The sequence below is a fragment of the Haemaphysalis longicornis genome, unplaced genomic scaffold, assembly GCF_048455015.1.
Source record: "Haemaphysalis longicornis isolate Haplotype H1 unplaced genomic scaffold, Haemaphysalis longicornis Haplotype H1 scaffold_1, whole genome shotgun sequence".
Classification (NCBI taxonomy): domain Eukaryota; kingdom Metazoa; phylum Arthropoda; class Arachnida; order Ixodida; family Ixodidae; genus Haemaphysalis; species Haemaphysalis longicornis.
Window position 1 is genome coordinate 36,181,882 of NW_027526203.1, and position 17,331 is coordinate 36,199,212.

Genomic DNA, 17,331 nt, shown 5'->3' on the forward strand with positions numbered 1-17,331 from the left:
AGTTAACCTTTTCGGCCATCGAAATACCATTTTTTGCCGAAAGAAGACTGCGCCACACCGACGGGTGAGCTAAGCCTCGCCAGTCATAGCGCTACCATGCCTCGCCCGCCGGCCTCGTCGACGCATCAGCGCGAGGCTATTCGCCCCCTCGAGAAATGGAGAGCATTGGAGACATGGACCCTGCATAGATGTACGACCAGAGATGACCATGGTTTACCGAAAATAACTGGCCTACAACGGCGTCGACCAAGCGGCCACCATGCAAGAGCTCAACCGGCGCCATGTCAAGGTGTCTCCACTAAAGAAAGGCAAGGGCGCGCAAAAACGCACGTTTCCGGCTGTCCTTCTGACAATAATACCGCGACAATCAATGTTGCGTTATTTTTGACCGAACTAGACATATATAGGAGGCTAAGCTCGTGCATTTCAGTGTTGTTTAAAAACAAGTGTTATTTTAAATTTCCAATAACAACATAGCCTTGTCAATGACGACGCGTTGAATATAAATTATTTGACGTGTGTGGCGCTGAGCTCAGCTACACTTGGGATACAGATTCCTATGGTTGTAGCAAGTGCGCTGTGAGCGACCAGATGACAAGTGTACTTATATGTGTGTGCTCTGTTAATTAAAAGTTAGTTGAGAGTTTACGCTTGTGCCGTCCTTTCTGTATGCGTTGTTTTTTGTGCTAAGCCCGTATTAATTCACCAAGATGTGTCAACTCGCCCAACAACAAGTTCTTCCGAAATGGCGGGTTTGTGCTGTTGCTCAGTGCGACTGAGTCATCTGCTTGTGCTGCATGCAGTGGTCGTCCACTGGCCTCAGTACAGTTGACGTACGGTGGCTGAACTCCAATGCCCGTAGCATGGCCAAACTTCCGGCAGCTTTAGTCCGGCTGGAGTCAGACGAGCGCATCTCGGCTGAACTCTGGTGGCCGTACTTCGGCCGCACACGGGTGGCTTTCGAATGGCCGGGGCCCTCCGGCGGGAATCTGGCCGTATGAACGTAAGCCGCTCGACCGCCGTCGCAGACTGGCCGTTGGATAGCCATGGTAGTACGGCCGTGCACGGCCAAAAGGCCCACATTTGGACATGGGCCGTACACGCCCGCCGGAAAAAGGCCGGATGGAAAATGACTGGTTAAAGTACATCGGCTTGAGTTAGACCCAATGGTCCTGCGCTGTCTGGGTATGCTCTTCGAGGTGAGGATGGCAGTGCGGGTCTTGCCTTCGGCAATGTGGGTATCGTAACCTCTGTAGTTAAGGGTTTTCGTTTGGGTTTCCTGCATGGCCAGAATGTCCAGTTTCTCTTTCTCGCTGAATTGCAACAACTTTTCTCGCTTCTTAAATAACAGTGGTAACATACCTTTTACGTCTGTATAGACGTGGTGCCCGCTTATCAACACGTTTAATTATAGTTTTGCATACCACCTGTAGATTCGGCCGCGGGACGCGCATATATGTGTCTTATTGAGCACAGCCAGCCTTCATCTGAGCAAGTCTTCGATCACACCAGAAGTCCACCTAAAGAACCATTCAATGTAAAATGAATGAGAGCAAAACAAACCTTAATTACCCAGTAAACGCCATTGTACCAAATAACGCACATATATGCTTACGTATGCAAACTCAGCCAGTCATTTTCTGCACGAAATGGACAGCAGAAACCACCCTAAAGTGGACAAAACACCCACGTTTAAAGAAATCTAAACATAAACCCATGCGGCGCGAAAACAACCGAGGTAAAATATTGAATAAAAGGAGCCGAGATGGATATAGATAATGCAAAACCCAGACCATCGTAGAAAAACAGTAGCTAAAACTGCCTTAAGCGTAGCTATGCTACCCGAATCCAGTTAATAAGCAAACCCATCATAAAGAGATTTCACGGGTAATAAAAAACAATATTTCTCAAGTATAACTAAAAATTAAAAAAATACAGAGCTCTCTGATAGCATCCCGTCTTCACAAGCTCCAAAAACCGAAGGACTACACTACGAAGTTTTCTTTCTTTATGGACATTCTTTGACAGAACCCAAACATCAAGAAACCGAAACCCTTCCCTGCTAAAACTGCTAGCCGACACCAGGCTCAGATAAAACCGTTAAAATTGTTCAAGATTTATGAGTGTTTCCAATACGTGCAGCTCTTCTGGTGGGGCAGACTGAGGCGTCCGAACTATAAACGAGGGTATTTAACGGGGTAAATAAATTATCAGAAGCACGTGACATAATAACAACTGTCCCTAGATGACGTCATGTGTCAATTGGCTGCGCTACCTGGGAAACGCCTATACGCCGCACGGGTTGAACCTATCTGGGAACGGTATATTGCACCCCAATAACCAAGTCGCGACGAGCGACGGACCAATATCCCCCACAAGGCCCTGGAGCAGAAACTACTCGTCTTTCCTCGAAGATAAGTACGAGCACAAGAACTCAGCACGGTGACCTAGCTGTATTGTGGGCCCATAACTATACAACCGTTTAACAACTATGTGGAACTCCTCACTACGTGCGTTTATAGGGTTGCACAGCGGCAAGGGACCCTCACCACTGGCCCAGGCATTCGCAAGATTTGGGCTCGGTCAATCGGGACACAATATTTTCGCGTCACAGTGTACGGTACTTTAGGTTGTCCAGAGTGCTTCCGTTGATCTGTCGATGATAATACTGTACACCGACTGTGGAACTGCCCTCTTTTTTGTTAAATAGTCTATACAACCCTTCTAATAATCGCTGATTATCAGCCCATCGAGTGTGACCCATTAGCGTAATCCAAGCCACCAAGCCCAAGCTATCTATGGTGTCTGCTTGAGGCTGTTGGACAGTTCCTTGAGAAATCAGACCTCTCCACCATTCGAGTCATTTATAATATTTTGTCGCTTTACTTGCCTTTTAAGACTGCTAAATTCGCCAAATCCCAACATTGCGTCTTAGTATACTAGTTAAGTGAGCATGTTCTGACCCCTTACCACCATCTTCGAAGACGAGAACAAAGAAGGCAGGTTCATCCGCGTTTCGAGCCCGTGGTCCCAGAGGGGTCGGCTGGGCCTCCGTCATGGTCGCGCTGTCCCTCTGAAGCACCGAGGCTAAGGATAGGCAAGTGACGACCTCGCTCGGAGTGCGTTGGAGATCGCAGCGGACGGGGCGAGACAGAGAGCGTTAGCCGAAGCCCAGTGTCTCCACACTGCCCAGCCGCAGCCGCTCTGGGGAGCCGCGAAACGATGAAGCCGTCGTCCACGCCTGGATTACGAGTTCGCGTCGCTTCTAAGCGGCGCTGCCAGGTCGGAGAGGGGCCGCACTGGGACGAGAAGGCGCAGGCGCTCCTCTACGTCGATTGCTACGCGGGATGTGTGAGCCGCCTGGACCCCGAGACGCACGAGGACATCGACACGATTCATTTCGGTGAGCCGTGATCGCTGTTGCAGTAATCAGAGTGCTTTAATTTGGTGCAGTAAAATAACGTATGCTTTGTACTGTATAGCCGTCGCCTTGATTCGACTTATTATGGTAAACTGAAATTGAGCTGACAGACGGGGGGGGAGGGAGGGGGAAGCGATGCTCAAGGTCGTTTCCTGCACTGCCCTTGACTAAGCCACGTTTTATACGTATAATAGAGTTAGTCATTCCCGGTTGAATCCTCTCTTCTTTTTTCCCGCAACCCTTCCTGGAATTATCGCGACATTCTAACGAGTTGACAAAGTGTAAGGAACGTAATTTGTAGAATTGGACTCTTACTATTACGGATGCATGTCCGGAGGATGCAGGATGCAGGTCGCGTGTGTCCGCAGACATACGCGAAAAAGCATGTGCGCCAACTGTTTCGCAAAGCAGAGCGTGCTCTTCAGAAAGACTGACTTTATACGCACGACGTCGTGTGGTCTGGCGGAAGCCACTATACGCACGACGTGAGTGACGCGCCAACGCGGCAGCCAAAGCAACCGGCGCCGCGCTGTTTGCAAGCGGCTCTATCGCCCTTTTCCGTCGCCCCACGGGTCGCGAAGCCGATAGTTCAAATGACAACCGTACAATGCTCCTCGAAATGGGTTTTCGTTTAGCTTTTGCGCTCCGTATCGCAATAAAAAAAAGGAAGTGTCTAGCGTTCCGTCTAGACGGAACGATAAAAACTGCTAAAGTTTCGTCCAGAGTGAACGCCAAATCAAAACCAGCCGATTAGCCGCCATTTGTCGTCCTGGGATTTGGTGTAGCGGTTACGTCGCTGTCTACGGACACTGTAGTCCCTGGTTCGATTCTTATAACTTTTCTTTTTTTTTTTTGCTGTCGTGGTTAGCGTTTTGTAATAGATATACTTCACGCCCGCTTTGCAATTCACGCGATGAGAGCAGTCGGTCTTGGTTTTTTACTCAAGTGGCCCAACCGCTACCGCTCACTGGAGCCAAGGCCGACGTAGCCATCGCCAGTTACGCCCGATCTCCTGCAATTATTACCAGTGATTAATAATTAACAGTGACTCTGGCTAGTCAGTGAGCGGAAGCGGTTTTGCCGGTTAGGTTAAAATCAAGACCGACTGCTCTCGCTGAAATATTGTGAAGCGGGCGTCGGATGGCGGCTTTGAGATCCGTCCGGATCTGTATCATCTGTACTTATTAATAATGATTAATAATTATCAGTGATTCTGGCTAGTCAGTGAGCGGTAGCGGTTTGGCCGGTTAGGTAAAAATCAAGAAAGACTGCTCTCAACGCGAGTTGTGTTTCCTCTGGACGGAACTTTAGTGACTAGTTGCCGTTCCGTCTGGACGGAACGCTAGACACAGCCTAAAAAAAAGCACAGCTGATGGTATGAATGCCAAGCACGACATAGAACCGGATAATGCATTTATTTCACCTACGATTGCAGCTATGCGACTTATTTAACATGCTCTGTGCCACATTACGTGCTTGACAGAGCGACCATATTCCCAATTACCGATGGGAAATTTGGGGCTCTTAAATAACGTTCAGCTCCCTAAAAATAACCTAGGTTATAATTTTCACTGATTTTTTATCTCGGCTTAAAATCTGCATAATCAATGCAGTTCAGAAGCGCTCGCATCGAACCCTAACGGATGGCGGTGCTCTTATCCAGCCTCCGAATTAATACTGCGGGGTGGAAGCACCTGTCCTATATTTAGAATTAACACGTATATGGAGGATTACGTTGACCGATAACTTAAACAATGTGGCAAATTGTTCTACTCATGCGCGTTAAGAAAGTTACAGGTTCAAGTTCAGTTGCAACAAATTATTAAAAAAACGAAGTCAGATGCAGCCCCATTTCATTTTATTCTTAAACGGATTTCAGTGACCACATACAAGCCAATTTTCACCATTTAGAAATGAATACCCACGACATTTCATTTCTAGCACATCCACATGTGTGGAGCAATGCTATCAGCTTTCATGTTTGCTTTGGTCATTAACCATTTACGTACACTAAAAGACTGAACGCCAAGAACTGCTTGGTTTATGTATACGTCGTGAAGGAACTTCCTTCATGTGCGAAGGGTTCGCGAGCCTGACCCCCCTCGACGATATGACGCCCGCACGCAAGAAACAGAAAGAAGCAGTTTATTCCGGACAAAAACAAAACGGCATGCGTAGAAGTATCAGCGTGTAACATAACAGTCATGCGAGCAACCGCGACACTCAAATTGCACCGATCGTTCCGGAAGTAATAGGGCGCATTAATTAACACTCACGGCGATTTCCGCGTCTATTGTCCGATTCTGTTATCGTGATGTCAGAGTCTGTTGTCGCGTTTGTGTACTTCAGTTTCTTAGTCGTTCAAGTCGTACACTTAGCCGCGAATGGACGACGTCCACTGTTTTTGTAGCTTTCACTACGAAAAAGGCGTTGTTACAGAGCTGAAATTCTCAATGTCGCGATCGAAATCGCTAAAGCAACTAAATCGTGCCCCAGCTTCGAATGCCACGCCGCCTCCGTCGAAGCCGCCAAGGGGCTTGGGGAACCCACCAACCCGTGTGATGAGGGCGCTTTCAGTTTTCAGCAACTGACGCGTTGGCGCCATAGTCGCGTCGTGCGTATAATGGCTTCCGCCAGACTACACGACGTCGTGCGTATAAAGTCAGTCCTTCAGAAAGTACTTAGGCGTGTGTGCTTACGGCCAACAGCTCTAGAATTTTTCTTTGTACAAATTTGGTTCAGATCAGTACCTGATGCTTTTGGAATCACGACGGCAAAGTAGTAATTCAAATAAGCATAAAGAAGACAAGCTACAGGGCTTCGAAGCTTTCCTTTAGCATGTTCTTTTACACCCAGCGGAGAATCGCCGAAACAAGTTCCGGATGAACTGAGACGCAGATTAGGAACCTTTCCCGCAGATCTCGCGCTTCTCCCGAGAGTGGCCTCCTCGTCGCCCAGGCCAAAGAAATAATTGGTTGATGTTTTTAAGTATCTATCTGCATAAGCATTTTTATGTGGAATCAACAAGCAATCCCGTTGGCCCGCCTGTAGCGTTCCACGTGTCACACTTTCTCGGCACAAAAATTGTATTAGAGAAAGCACTAGGGCCTAGGACATATGGAGCGGAAACTTGGATCCTTACTAAACAACTTGAAAGTGAACCTAAGTCGGCTCAACGACCCGTGGAACGAATAATGATCGGAGTAATACTTAGAGACGGGAAGCCAGCTTCCTGGATCAGAGAAGAAAGCAGAGTAGAAGATATCATAGGTCACATAAACAAAAAGAAATGAATTTGGGCTGGCCACGTAGTTGAAGAAGGGTTCACCCGAACAGAAGCGCGAATGGGCACGAGAACTTCGCAAAACTGATGGACGCGAAAAGCAAAAACACCCGTGTATTCGAGATTTTGGCGCACATTAAAGGAGCCATGAAGACAAAACACAAGTTTGTTCCATTCAAACGATTGCCTCGTTGGAATCATACTGACTCCCCTTTTAGTTAAACTTCGCTCAAATACTGTACAATTAGGAAAAAATAGAAAGGCCATGCGAGCCAATCGCTCATTTCCCGCAAAAGAACCAATGATGTCCTACCGGAGGCCGGCAAAAGCAAACGTAAATTAGGCAGAGCTTATAAGCTTGCCGAATGAGCTATTTGCGCTTAAATTTAGGCCACATTCTTTTTAAAGCAGTAATGTTGGTGGGACCGACAGTGGAAGTTACGAAATCACACGTAAAAAGAAGTATCGATGCGTAATCCTGTTGGTATTACGTGAACTATGCTTGGTTTAGCTGCACAGGACTGCAGAGCTTTGGGGTAGTTTTAGACGAACCTGTCCGATTGACGCAAGCAGCACTGTCTTACGTGACCATTTTTGTCGAGCGAGCACTCTGCTTCCCGAATCGATTATTTTCTCCCTGAACAAAAACGAGCCAGGTTCAAACAGGTCAAAAGCAAACTAGAGGCAGAAAACGGCTTGCCACGGTATGGTGGCGCACTCTAGGTTTACTAACGGTAAAGAAGGCTTTCCATTCCGCTGCAGAGCATTCGGTTCCTGTTATGTCATTGCAGACCACGAAAACACACGTTTCAGCTGCAAAATCAAAATTTTAACATAAATCAAATTTCCAGTGAATACAACATCGTTTGCATCAGGACAAGCGCTGGGGAGACCTTAAAACACAAAATCTTTCGTATAAAAAAAACTTTTATTTTGTCTTCATGGATACTTCAAAGATGTCCAGGTAATCAAAATTAATCCGGAGCCCTCCACTACGAGGCGCCTCATCACCTGTGTAGCGTCGGTGCGTTAAACCCTTCAATCTATCAATCAATCAGTCAATCAATCAATTAATCAATCAATCAATCAATCAAAATCAAGAACTACGTGAAGCCGCTGCCGCTGCCGCCGTGGCCGTCTCAGGTTCTAGGTCATGGTGTAACTGCGAATCCCTCCGGCATTAAGATAAACTTGCCCGCTTGTAACGCCAACGTGATCCCATATTGCTTGTTCGGCGTAAAGAGCTTTCAGAGCCCTATTGTGGACTGTGTGTTTCACTTCTAATACCCCTGTCACAAGGCAAATCTAATGTCATTGAAACTGAATGACATTAGGTGTAAATGACATTCGGCTCGGCCGTGCGAGTCTACACGTCGGAACAAATGTCATTTGAGTGTGATAGCGGTGACGATTAGCTGCGATTAGCGAGCTCGTAAAACCACAAAATTGCATTTCAAGCGCATCTATATAGTTTTCACACGTAATACTTTAAAAAAAACGTAACAATTGAATATTTTTGTAATAAAGACAAGAAAACCACCGATTTAGGTGACATCAGTAGACGTCACAAGCTGAGACAAATCTGCAAAAAATCCGGATTAGGGTAGCGCGCGCACTGGGGACGAGATTTTCTTTTTTGTTACTACTTGCTGGTCTTTCTTTATTAGTACAACAATACAAAAAAGAAAATATAAGTTTACTGACAGTTTCAGAAACAGTATTCTTTGGTTTGTTACTGAATTTTCCTGTCTAGGGACGCGCTACTGCTGTAGAGGCTACTCATTTGGCCACTAACTGAGGTCCGGGACCTCAGTTAGCCGCTAAATGTCATTCGCCTCAAATGTCATTCGATATTCTCGTGTAGCGCCGAACTAATGACATTTAGAGTGAATGACATTTGCTGTAAATGTCATTAGATCTGCCGTGTGACAGGGGTATAAGCCAGCGCACATTAGCGGTTACCGCTTTACGCGTGCACGGGTGGGGAGTAAAGGGACGGGAGGGGGGAGGGCGGAGGGGGGCATTTACACGCTGCTATATGTTTGAAGCCCGTCCTGAAACATGTCTGTTTGGCTGGTGGGAAATTTAAACGCGGAGTTCAAACGGCCAAATCTAACCTGTCCGGTGTCCTGAGTGGTCGAGCGCATTGGGTTGGTGGGTTATACAAACGACGCTGGAGGGAAACAGACAGCCGCATGTTTGTCCGCTAGAATTAAGCTCGGGTCATTCCAAGTTTCCCTCAGTTAATTGGCTAGAAAGTATGCTCAAGCGCAAATTACAAACCAGTTTTTTTTTCCGTGCACACTGTGGACTGCGTCCAGCTTCGCAGGTTCTCGTCCTTCGCAGATCGGAAGGCCACTAATTATTAAGCGCAGAGCACTTTAGGCGCTCGCCTTGTCGCCCTAGCTCGCTCGCTCGACCCAAGTATATACAGCGCCAAGAGAAAATTCGCAGTACTGGGAAGAAGAACCCGAAGCGGTAAGGAGGAAAGTAAACGAGTGACAAGGAAGCCATCTGTCCGTGTTCGCCCGAGCCACTGCGTGTCATATTTTTTTGACCGGGAAGGTGTCGTATAAGTTCTAGATATCGTCTACGTCACGTGTCAATGTGTAAACGCTGCGCAGGGTATTCGCGGTGTTTATTTAGTCGTCTAGCCGGGAGTGAACTAGCCGGGGAAACTTGTTTCGCGCCCTCAAAGCAGGAGGTTTGTCATTTAATTTCATTTACTTTAGCGTTACAGAGAGAAGTAGGTTACAAGCACACACACACAAAAAAAAACAACTTACAATGCAGCCAAAAATAGTGTATAACAGGTATATGTGGTTCTGAAAGTTACAATATTAGCTAAAGTTATGCTAAACAGGTGATGGTTTTCAATGACGGCGATTGGTCCGGGAAGGGGGTTCCAGTCACATGCTATGCGAGGAATGAAAGACTGAGAACAAGGTTTCATTCGAAAGGCATGATTGAAAATTTATGATTGCGATCAATGCGGACAGAAACATATGAAGACGCAAAAACCAAGATAAAATACAAGTAGGCATTGTGACAGCATATTCCATGAAATAAACAAAGACGAAAATACTGATTGCGATGGGGGGGGGCTGAGGCAAGTGCGAGGTATTTTTCATGGATGTTGTACTGAATTCTCTACTGTAACTGCCTGTAATAAATCGTACAGCGTTGCTTTGAACGAATTCGAGAGATTTGATTAATATTTCAGTGCAAGGATCCCATATTGTTGCAGCGTATTCTAATTTACATCTTACCAAAGTTGTGTACAATAGGGTCCTCAGGGACAGAGGAGCAGATGAAAAGTTGCGGCAAAGGTATCCAATCATGCGGTTGGCATTGTTAATTATTTGTTCAATATGCAGTGACCATAACAGCGACGAGGTTATGTGAACCTATGACGTTACAGCTTCGAGCGGTACATTGTTGAGGTTTGATTGATTGATTGTGGGGTTTAACCCGCCGATGCTTCACAGGCTATGAGGCGTGCCCTGGGAAAGGGTTCCGTAATAATTTTCACCACCTGAGGATATTTAACGCGCGCAGAAATCTTGAACACACGGGCGTTTCTGTTTTTCTCCTCCATCAGAAAACCGGCCACGGCAGCCAAAGCCGGAGGTTTAGGCTGTGTCTCTTATATTTAACGCAAGTTGTCTTCCATTTCTTTGTTTTTTTTTTCATGAGGGATAAAGAGCTGCATTTTTTCGCACAATGCTGCAAGTGCGAATGAAAATTACTTGCCTGAGTTTGTTGGATACTCTAGCGATATTTTCTGTCCCGCTGTAAGCGGATAATTCCGTAAAGTCACACTTTCTTTTTAATTTCTTAAAGCACGTTTTTCTACTGGATATTTTTACACTTCTACAAAAAACCAACTACATAAGCATCTACGGGACTCTGCATTCCCTATTAGTGTGTTCTCAGTTGTCAGGACTGCACGTTCTTAGAAGTGTAACAAAATACAGCTATAAAGCCAGCAATGAAACGTTTTCACGGCGGAGCTGCTTAGGCTTCAGCTCTCTCCGTGTGGTTTGTTAGGAAAAAGCTGTCATCTTCGGTGAAGTGGAGAGGGGGAAAATGCTAGCCCAAGAAGTGTGAGGGAAAGTGGGAGGAGGCAAGCAGCAGCACGAGGAGGCGTGGGGAATGCGTGCCTTGAGAAACAAAATAATGGTTTTCAATGACGCTACCACTGATGGAGTGTCTATCCAGCAAGGCGAATTACCCAGAGTGAAGGAATATAAATATTTGGGAGTGTGGATAAACGAAGGGGATAACTACTTAAGAACACACGAGGAGCAACATAAGGTTAAGGGAAAGCGAAACGCAGCTATAATGAAGCATAGAGCTCTGTGGGGATATAACAAATATGAAGTAGTAAGAGGAATGTGGAAAGGAGTAATGGTTCCGGGTCTCACGTTTCCTAATGCTGTACTCTGCTTAAAATCAGTCGTTCTATCAGGCCTTGAAGTAAACAAGAGAACGGTAGGACGTCTGGCCTTAGGCGCGCATGGAAAAACAAATAACGAAGCAGTTCAGGGAGATATGGGCTGGGCGTCGTTTGAAGTTAGAGAAGCTAAGAGTAAAATTTTCTTTGAGATGAGGTTGAGGGCAATGGATCAACGAAGGTTAGAAGCTAAGGTTTTTAGGTATCTATACTTGAAAAGCGTGGACACGCAGTGGTTAAGAAAGACCAGAAGGCCAACGATGAAATACGGAAGAACAGTGGAGAATCCAAAACAGCCAAGGTAACCAAAGAAGAGGCAAGGCAGATCGAAACGAATAAATGGAGGGAAAAAATGGAAGCTAAAACGTCGTTAGAGATGTACAGGGCTGAGAAATTGAACATCAGAAAGGAAAATTTCTACGATAATTCACAGGGCAGTGCTTTGCTTTTTGAGGCTAGAGCAGGTTGCCTGCGAACTAAGAGTTTTGTGGGGAAGTATTCACAAAATGATGGGGTATGCGTGGTCTGCGGAAAAGAAACAGCAACTATGCGGCACATAGTGTTAGAATGTCAGGGTATCCATCCAAATCTACATGAAGGGAATATTGGGCTTCCAGAAGCCCTAGGATTTAGGGTATCAGAGAGAAAGTTAACCTCAAGACTGTCGAGGGGACGAAAAGAAGATTAGAATGCTGGTGGACGAGAAGCAGAGAGGGGAATATAGCCTAGGACAGTTACCACCTGTAACAGGGAAAAAAAAGAAAGTTTCCTTCCCCTTTCTTCTCACAGCCCGGTTTGTATTTCGCGCGTTCGTTTTCCGAACTGCCTTGATAGTAGTTCGCGTCGCACCTGACAGATGGCGCAACCAGTCCACAGCGCGCGCGCAACTCGTGGGATCTTGTTCTCGGCGGTTGCACTCAGTCTCTGCAAGAGGTAGCGTCAACATCCCCCTCGCGAGGGGCACGATTAAGTGCAGAGCATTTCCGGGGGCGCACGATGTTAAGTAGTTTGCGTTACGTTAATGTTGTTGCACTTGTGGCAACTGCTGACGAGAGAGCGCTCGTCAGCAGTAATTTGAATGAGTCAAGGATATAAGGCGCGTCGTAGCCTCCCTATCTGTGTCGGCTTTGTGGCGCAGTCGGTAGAGCGACGTGTACATTGCGTTCCGCCCGCAGGGTCGAGGGATCGAAACCTGGCGCCGGATACTATTTTTTTTATATAGTAGGAGGGCTGCGGAGCGGACTACGGACGCCAACGCGGGTGACATCGTGAGTTACTGAAACGCTCTGCATTTAAAGTGCTTCCCGTGGAGGGAGCCGCAACTGGGTGTTATTGGTTTACAAAACTGGTGTCGATCTGAATGCGCTGTCATCGCCTTCGGGGCGGAAAGCATTTTCTTTGGTTTCGTAGCACGCGCGTTGTGTTCAGACTTTGGATTCGATCGGACTTTGGCAGCTTGTATTTTGGACTTGAGGAGCGTGGACTGTAAACTTTGAGTCAAATCGGTATGCCTAAACAAAGCTTTTCCTTTTAACCATCTTCCTCCTACGAACATGGGAGGCCTAAGCAAAGCCAAGTTAGAGCTAGTGAAGACCACCAGATCCGCTGTTTCCTCCGTCTGGGCATCTCAATTGAAAAGGTGGTCGCAATTTTTTTCTTTACGCTTAACAGGAACACTCTGCCAGTTGCAACTTGGTTAGCGGGAAAGGGCATGTTTTTGCCATGGACCACGAACCGTAGACTACAAGAGGTACCAGAAGCTATTGACCGTGCATTTATTGAATTCTGGGACCCTGTGTTTTGTTGGAATATCTTACATAAAACACTCAAAAAGGAATGGAAAGAAACACCCCATGTAATCTTTCTCTTCCAGTACGAAATGATGAGGATGTACCATATGACTTGCTAGTTTGTTTTCAGCATCCATAGTACCTGGAAAACAAGAATAATTAAGAGTCATGCTGATGTGACACCGGGGTCTGTGCGGGAGACTTTCATTGAAGGTGTAGTGTATCTGCAAGATGTGTTTCGCACTGAGGCAGAACCGCTGAGTGGTTGCCGGTTTTTGAGGAGTAGTGAGGAGTTTGTTTCTTTGAAGGAATGTTGATGTATTCAGGCGTTTTTTGTAGCCAATCAGTTGTGTTCTGCCTAAGCAGGCACTAAAGAAAAAAAGAAAGTTTATTTCCCCTTTCTCCTCACAGCCCGGTTTGTATTTCGCGCGTTCGTTTTCCGCACTGCCTTGATAGTAGTTCGCGTCGCATATGACAGATGGCGCAACCAGTCCACAGCGCGCGCTCAACTCGTGGGATCTTGTTCTCGGCGGTTGCACTCAGTCTCTGCAAGAGGTAGCGTCAACATCCCCCTCGCGAGGGGCACGATCAAATGCAGAGCATTCACGGGGGCCCCGCACGACGTTAAGTAGTTTGCGTTACGTTAATGTTGTTGCACTTGTGGCAACTGCTAACGAGACAGCGCTCGTCAGCAGTAATTTGAATGAGTCAAGGATATAGGGCGCGTCGTAGCCTCCCTATTTGTGTCGGCTTTGTGGCGCAGTCGGTAGAGCGACGTGTACATTGCGTTCCGCCCGCATGGTCGAGGGATCGAAACCTGGCGCCGGATAGTATTTTTTTTATATAGTAGGGAGGGCTGCGGTGCGGACTACGGACGCCAACGCGGGTGACATCGTGAGTTACTGAAATGCTCTGCATTTAAAAGTATTTATTTTTTTTTATATAGTAGGGAGGGGTGCGGTGCGGACTACGGACGCCAACGCGGGTGACATCGTGAGTTACTGAAATGCTCTGCATTTAAAATAACCGCGGTGGCTCAGTGGCTAAGGCGTTCTGCTGCTGACACCAAGAACAGGGGTTCCACCCTGGACGTGGAGGCTGCTTTTCAGATTCAGGGCTAAAAATGAAAAGGCCCCGTGTCGGGATTTCGGCGCACGTTAAAGATCCCATGGGGACAAAAATTATTCCACAGCCCTTCACTACGGCGCGCCTCATAGCCTAGGTGTAGCCTAGGCGCATTACTACCAAAAAATTAAAACAATTGCTTTGCCGGACTTGCATCTTCACAGTTGTAAGGGCTGTACATTTTAAAGACGATAGTCTTTCTTGGGCAACATAAACACAGATATGTTGGTCTTTCTGTATGTATGTCTCTGTATCTGTTACTCGATTCAGCCATCCGGTCGAAGTGAAACAGGAGCTGCGCAATAGTCTTGTATAGCCATAGCCAAATCTAGACGTCTGAGTCCGGTGTCAATGTTCATACTTGTCAACATTGTTGACCAAAGACAAGACGTTACGCAAATATAAGACACAAAAATTAATACACAAGTGATATTTACAGTGTTCGCTTATTAAAAATTCATGGATGCTTGGTTTTTGCGATAGCAAATGAAATACTACATCAACTGCAGAAAACCGTAGCCTGCAGTGGCCCGCGCTACTATAGCCCCTGGCGGCGTTTCGTTTAAGAAATAAAGCAGCAACAGCAAAGAAAGGTTTTACTAGATATATTCAGCGTTGCGCTTGAAACGCTCGTGGTGAACGGCAACGTGGTTCTCTAAAAGTTGTAGTATGGTGGCTCGATTCACGCGAGTCTCCGCCGTACGGCATCGCTGGCATCGAGGCACCTGACTTGGAGCAGTGGAACGAGGTAAATGGCATGCTATCTTGGGTGGAGTGAGACGGGATAGGAACAGAATGAGAGGTGAGCGGGAAAGAGAAGGGAGGCGTAGACTTGGCAGGGGCGCGAGTCGACTACCGCCTTGCGTCGACCTTGGCAACGAAAGAAGTCGATACGCGTTCGGTTTTTGAGATCGAGTTTGGAAAACGTCAGTTTTCTTTTTTCGCCAGCAGCGCAACGCTCATGCCTGTTTTAAACGCGGTAATTTCCTGATACAGCCATTATTAAAGAGTTTTAGCACTCTGCCTTTTCCGTCCTTTATATGCTTACCGTGTTGACCGGGACCCGACTGGGCACTTGCGCATGCGTTCGTGGAGGGTGGATTATTTCCACGGGCCGGCCTTACCAATGCCCACGTATTCGTTGCGGTGGGGGGTGTCCTCCTCGCCGTGACGTCGTGCACAGGCGCAGTCGGTTCCCGGTAAACACGGTACGAAAGGAAAGGACGGAGGAGACGGAATTCTAAACTCGCTTGTGACAATCCTAAATTTACGTGGTTAATCACACCAGTGCATTGGGAATCTTTTTAAGGCCGCGTCCCTTGTCGCGTCAGCCACAGCTGCAAGAAGCACTGTCTCCTCATTTCCAACTGAGGTGATCCTCCACTTATCGCTAATTATTGCAAAGAGAAGTGGGAGTTCGAAGACCGGCTGGCGCGTCAAACACCTGTTCGTCTTTCTCGTCTCCTGGACGCAGAGGGAAAAATTCCGTTTGCGATCCCACTGGCGACGCAGCACCACAAAATCGTTATTGGGCACAACCACTACGTGAAGGTGACTGACATGAAAAAGAAGCATGAAGATCTGATCGCCATGGTGGAGGCGGAGAACGCCGGCACCCGGCTCAACGACGCCAAGTGCGATGCCGCCGGAAGGCTTTGGACCGGTACGTGATGGACGCTCGTTCCATGTTAAACTGCGTGCCGTATATCAGGCATTCCGCGTTTCGTTGAGGTGGTGCATGGCGCATGCTGGTGCGTAGTTATTTCTATTAGCCTACTTCATTTGCTGGTTTCGGCAATGATGTCTAGAGACCAGAATACATCGAACGAACTTTCACGGCGAAGTTCGCGCGGCGGAAAGTCCGCCGCAGGACGCCGTATGTTCGTCGGGATGAACATAGGGTGCTTGGTTGCTCTCCGTGCCCAGAATCAACGGCGGCGTTCAGTACACAGGCCCAGTGAAGCAGCTTCCCGCTTGTGTTGAACGTCGTATGACGATTGTGCGGGAATCAGGGGCGTTTCCTCTGCTGAAATAGGCGTTTTCAGTTCTCAAAAGCATTAAAAGGAAGTAAATAAATATACAATATATCTGCCTTGCAATCATGCGCAGCACGCATTTATTCAACGAGCCGCATGGGTTCGCTTCATCCTTGCTTGCCTGTTTCAACTGTATTTTTCACTAATGCGACACGCTGGTATCTCTTGAGAGCTCATTTCTCGAAGATACTTGTGACGAACGATGCACGAGATTTTATACTTGCAGCACAGTGCCGCGCAGAGCGCACGTGCAGGGCTAGATTAGTCGTTCTCTATTGGAGGACTGTATACACTAAACGCCGGTTAGATTCTCCTCCAGTAATTACGAAGTATCGCAGTTAACCTTGTGTGAAGTAAAGATGAATTGGTGTTAGCATGCGCCGTTGCCCTGGGCGCTCGACTAGGTGGGCATTTGGACAGGTCCGTTTCATGTGCACTCGGACAAACTGACATTCGCAATTTTCACCTTTGCCGAAAAAAAAAGACGCGAAAAAATCAGGGAAGCCTAACCCATATGCGGCAAGGCGAAGTGGTACAACAGCATATTCCGGGAAGGTTATACGCAGACGACATTGTTCTTTTAGCTGATAACCAAACCGATATGCAGCGGCTAATAAATATTATCGGCCAGGAAGCCACCAACCTCGGGTTAGATTTCAGTACAGAAAAATCAGGAATAATGGTTTTCAATGACGCTACCACTGATGGAGTGTCTATCCAGCAAGGCGAATTACCCAGAGTGAAGGAATATAAATATTTGGGAGTGTGGATAAACGAAGCGGATAACTACTTAAGAACTCACGAGGAGCAACTTAAGGTTAAGGGAAAGCGAAACGCAGCTATAATGAAGCATAGAGCTCTGTGGAGATATAACAAATATGAAGTAGTAAGAGGAATGTGGAAAGGAGTAATGGTTCTGGGTCTCCCGTTTGCTAATGCTATACTCTGCTTAAAATCCGTCGTTCTATCAGGCCTTGAAGTAAACCAGAGAACGGTAGGACGTCTGGCCTTAGGCGCGCATGGAAAAACAAATAACGAAGCAGTTCAGGGAGATATGGGCTGGGCGTCGTTTGAAGTTAGAGAAGCTAAGAGTAAAATTTTCTTTGAGATGAGGTTGAGGGCAATGGATCAACGAAGGTTAGAAGCTAAGGTTTTTAGGTATCTATACTTGAAAAGCGTGGACACGCAGTGGGTAAGAAAGACCAGAAGGCCAACGATGA

At 47.0% G+C, this 17,331-nt stretch overlaps 1 protein-coding gene across 1 annotated transcript in view; it reads left to right on the forward strand.

Annotated features, from left to right (window-relative positions):
• Nucleotides 1-3,222: 3,222 nt before the first annotated feature.
• The window catches only part of LOC144164224 (regucalcin-like), a 42,188-nt gene continuing 28,079 nt past the window's right edge, over nucleotides 3,223-17,331 (forward strand). Inside the window, exons 1-2 of the mRNA XM_077694766.1 lie at nucleotides 3,223-3,403; nucleotides 15,550-15,738. Coding sequence (XP_077550892.1) covers nucleotides 3,223-3,403; nucleotides 15,550-15,738 — 370 coding nt within the window. The remainder of the gene's footprint in view (nucleotides 3,404-15,549; nucleotides 15,739-17,331) is intronic.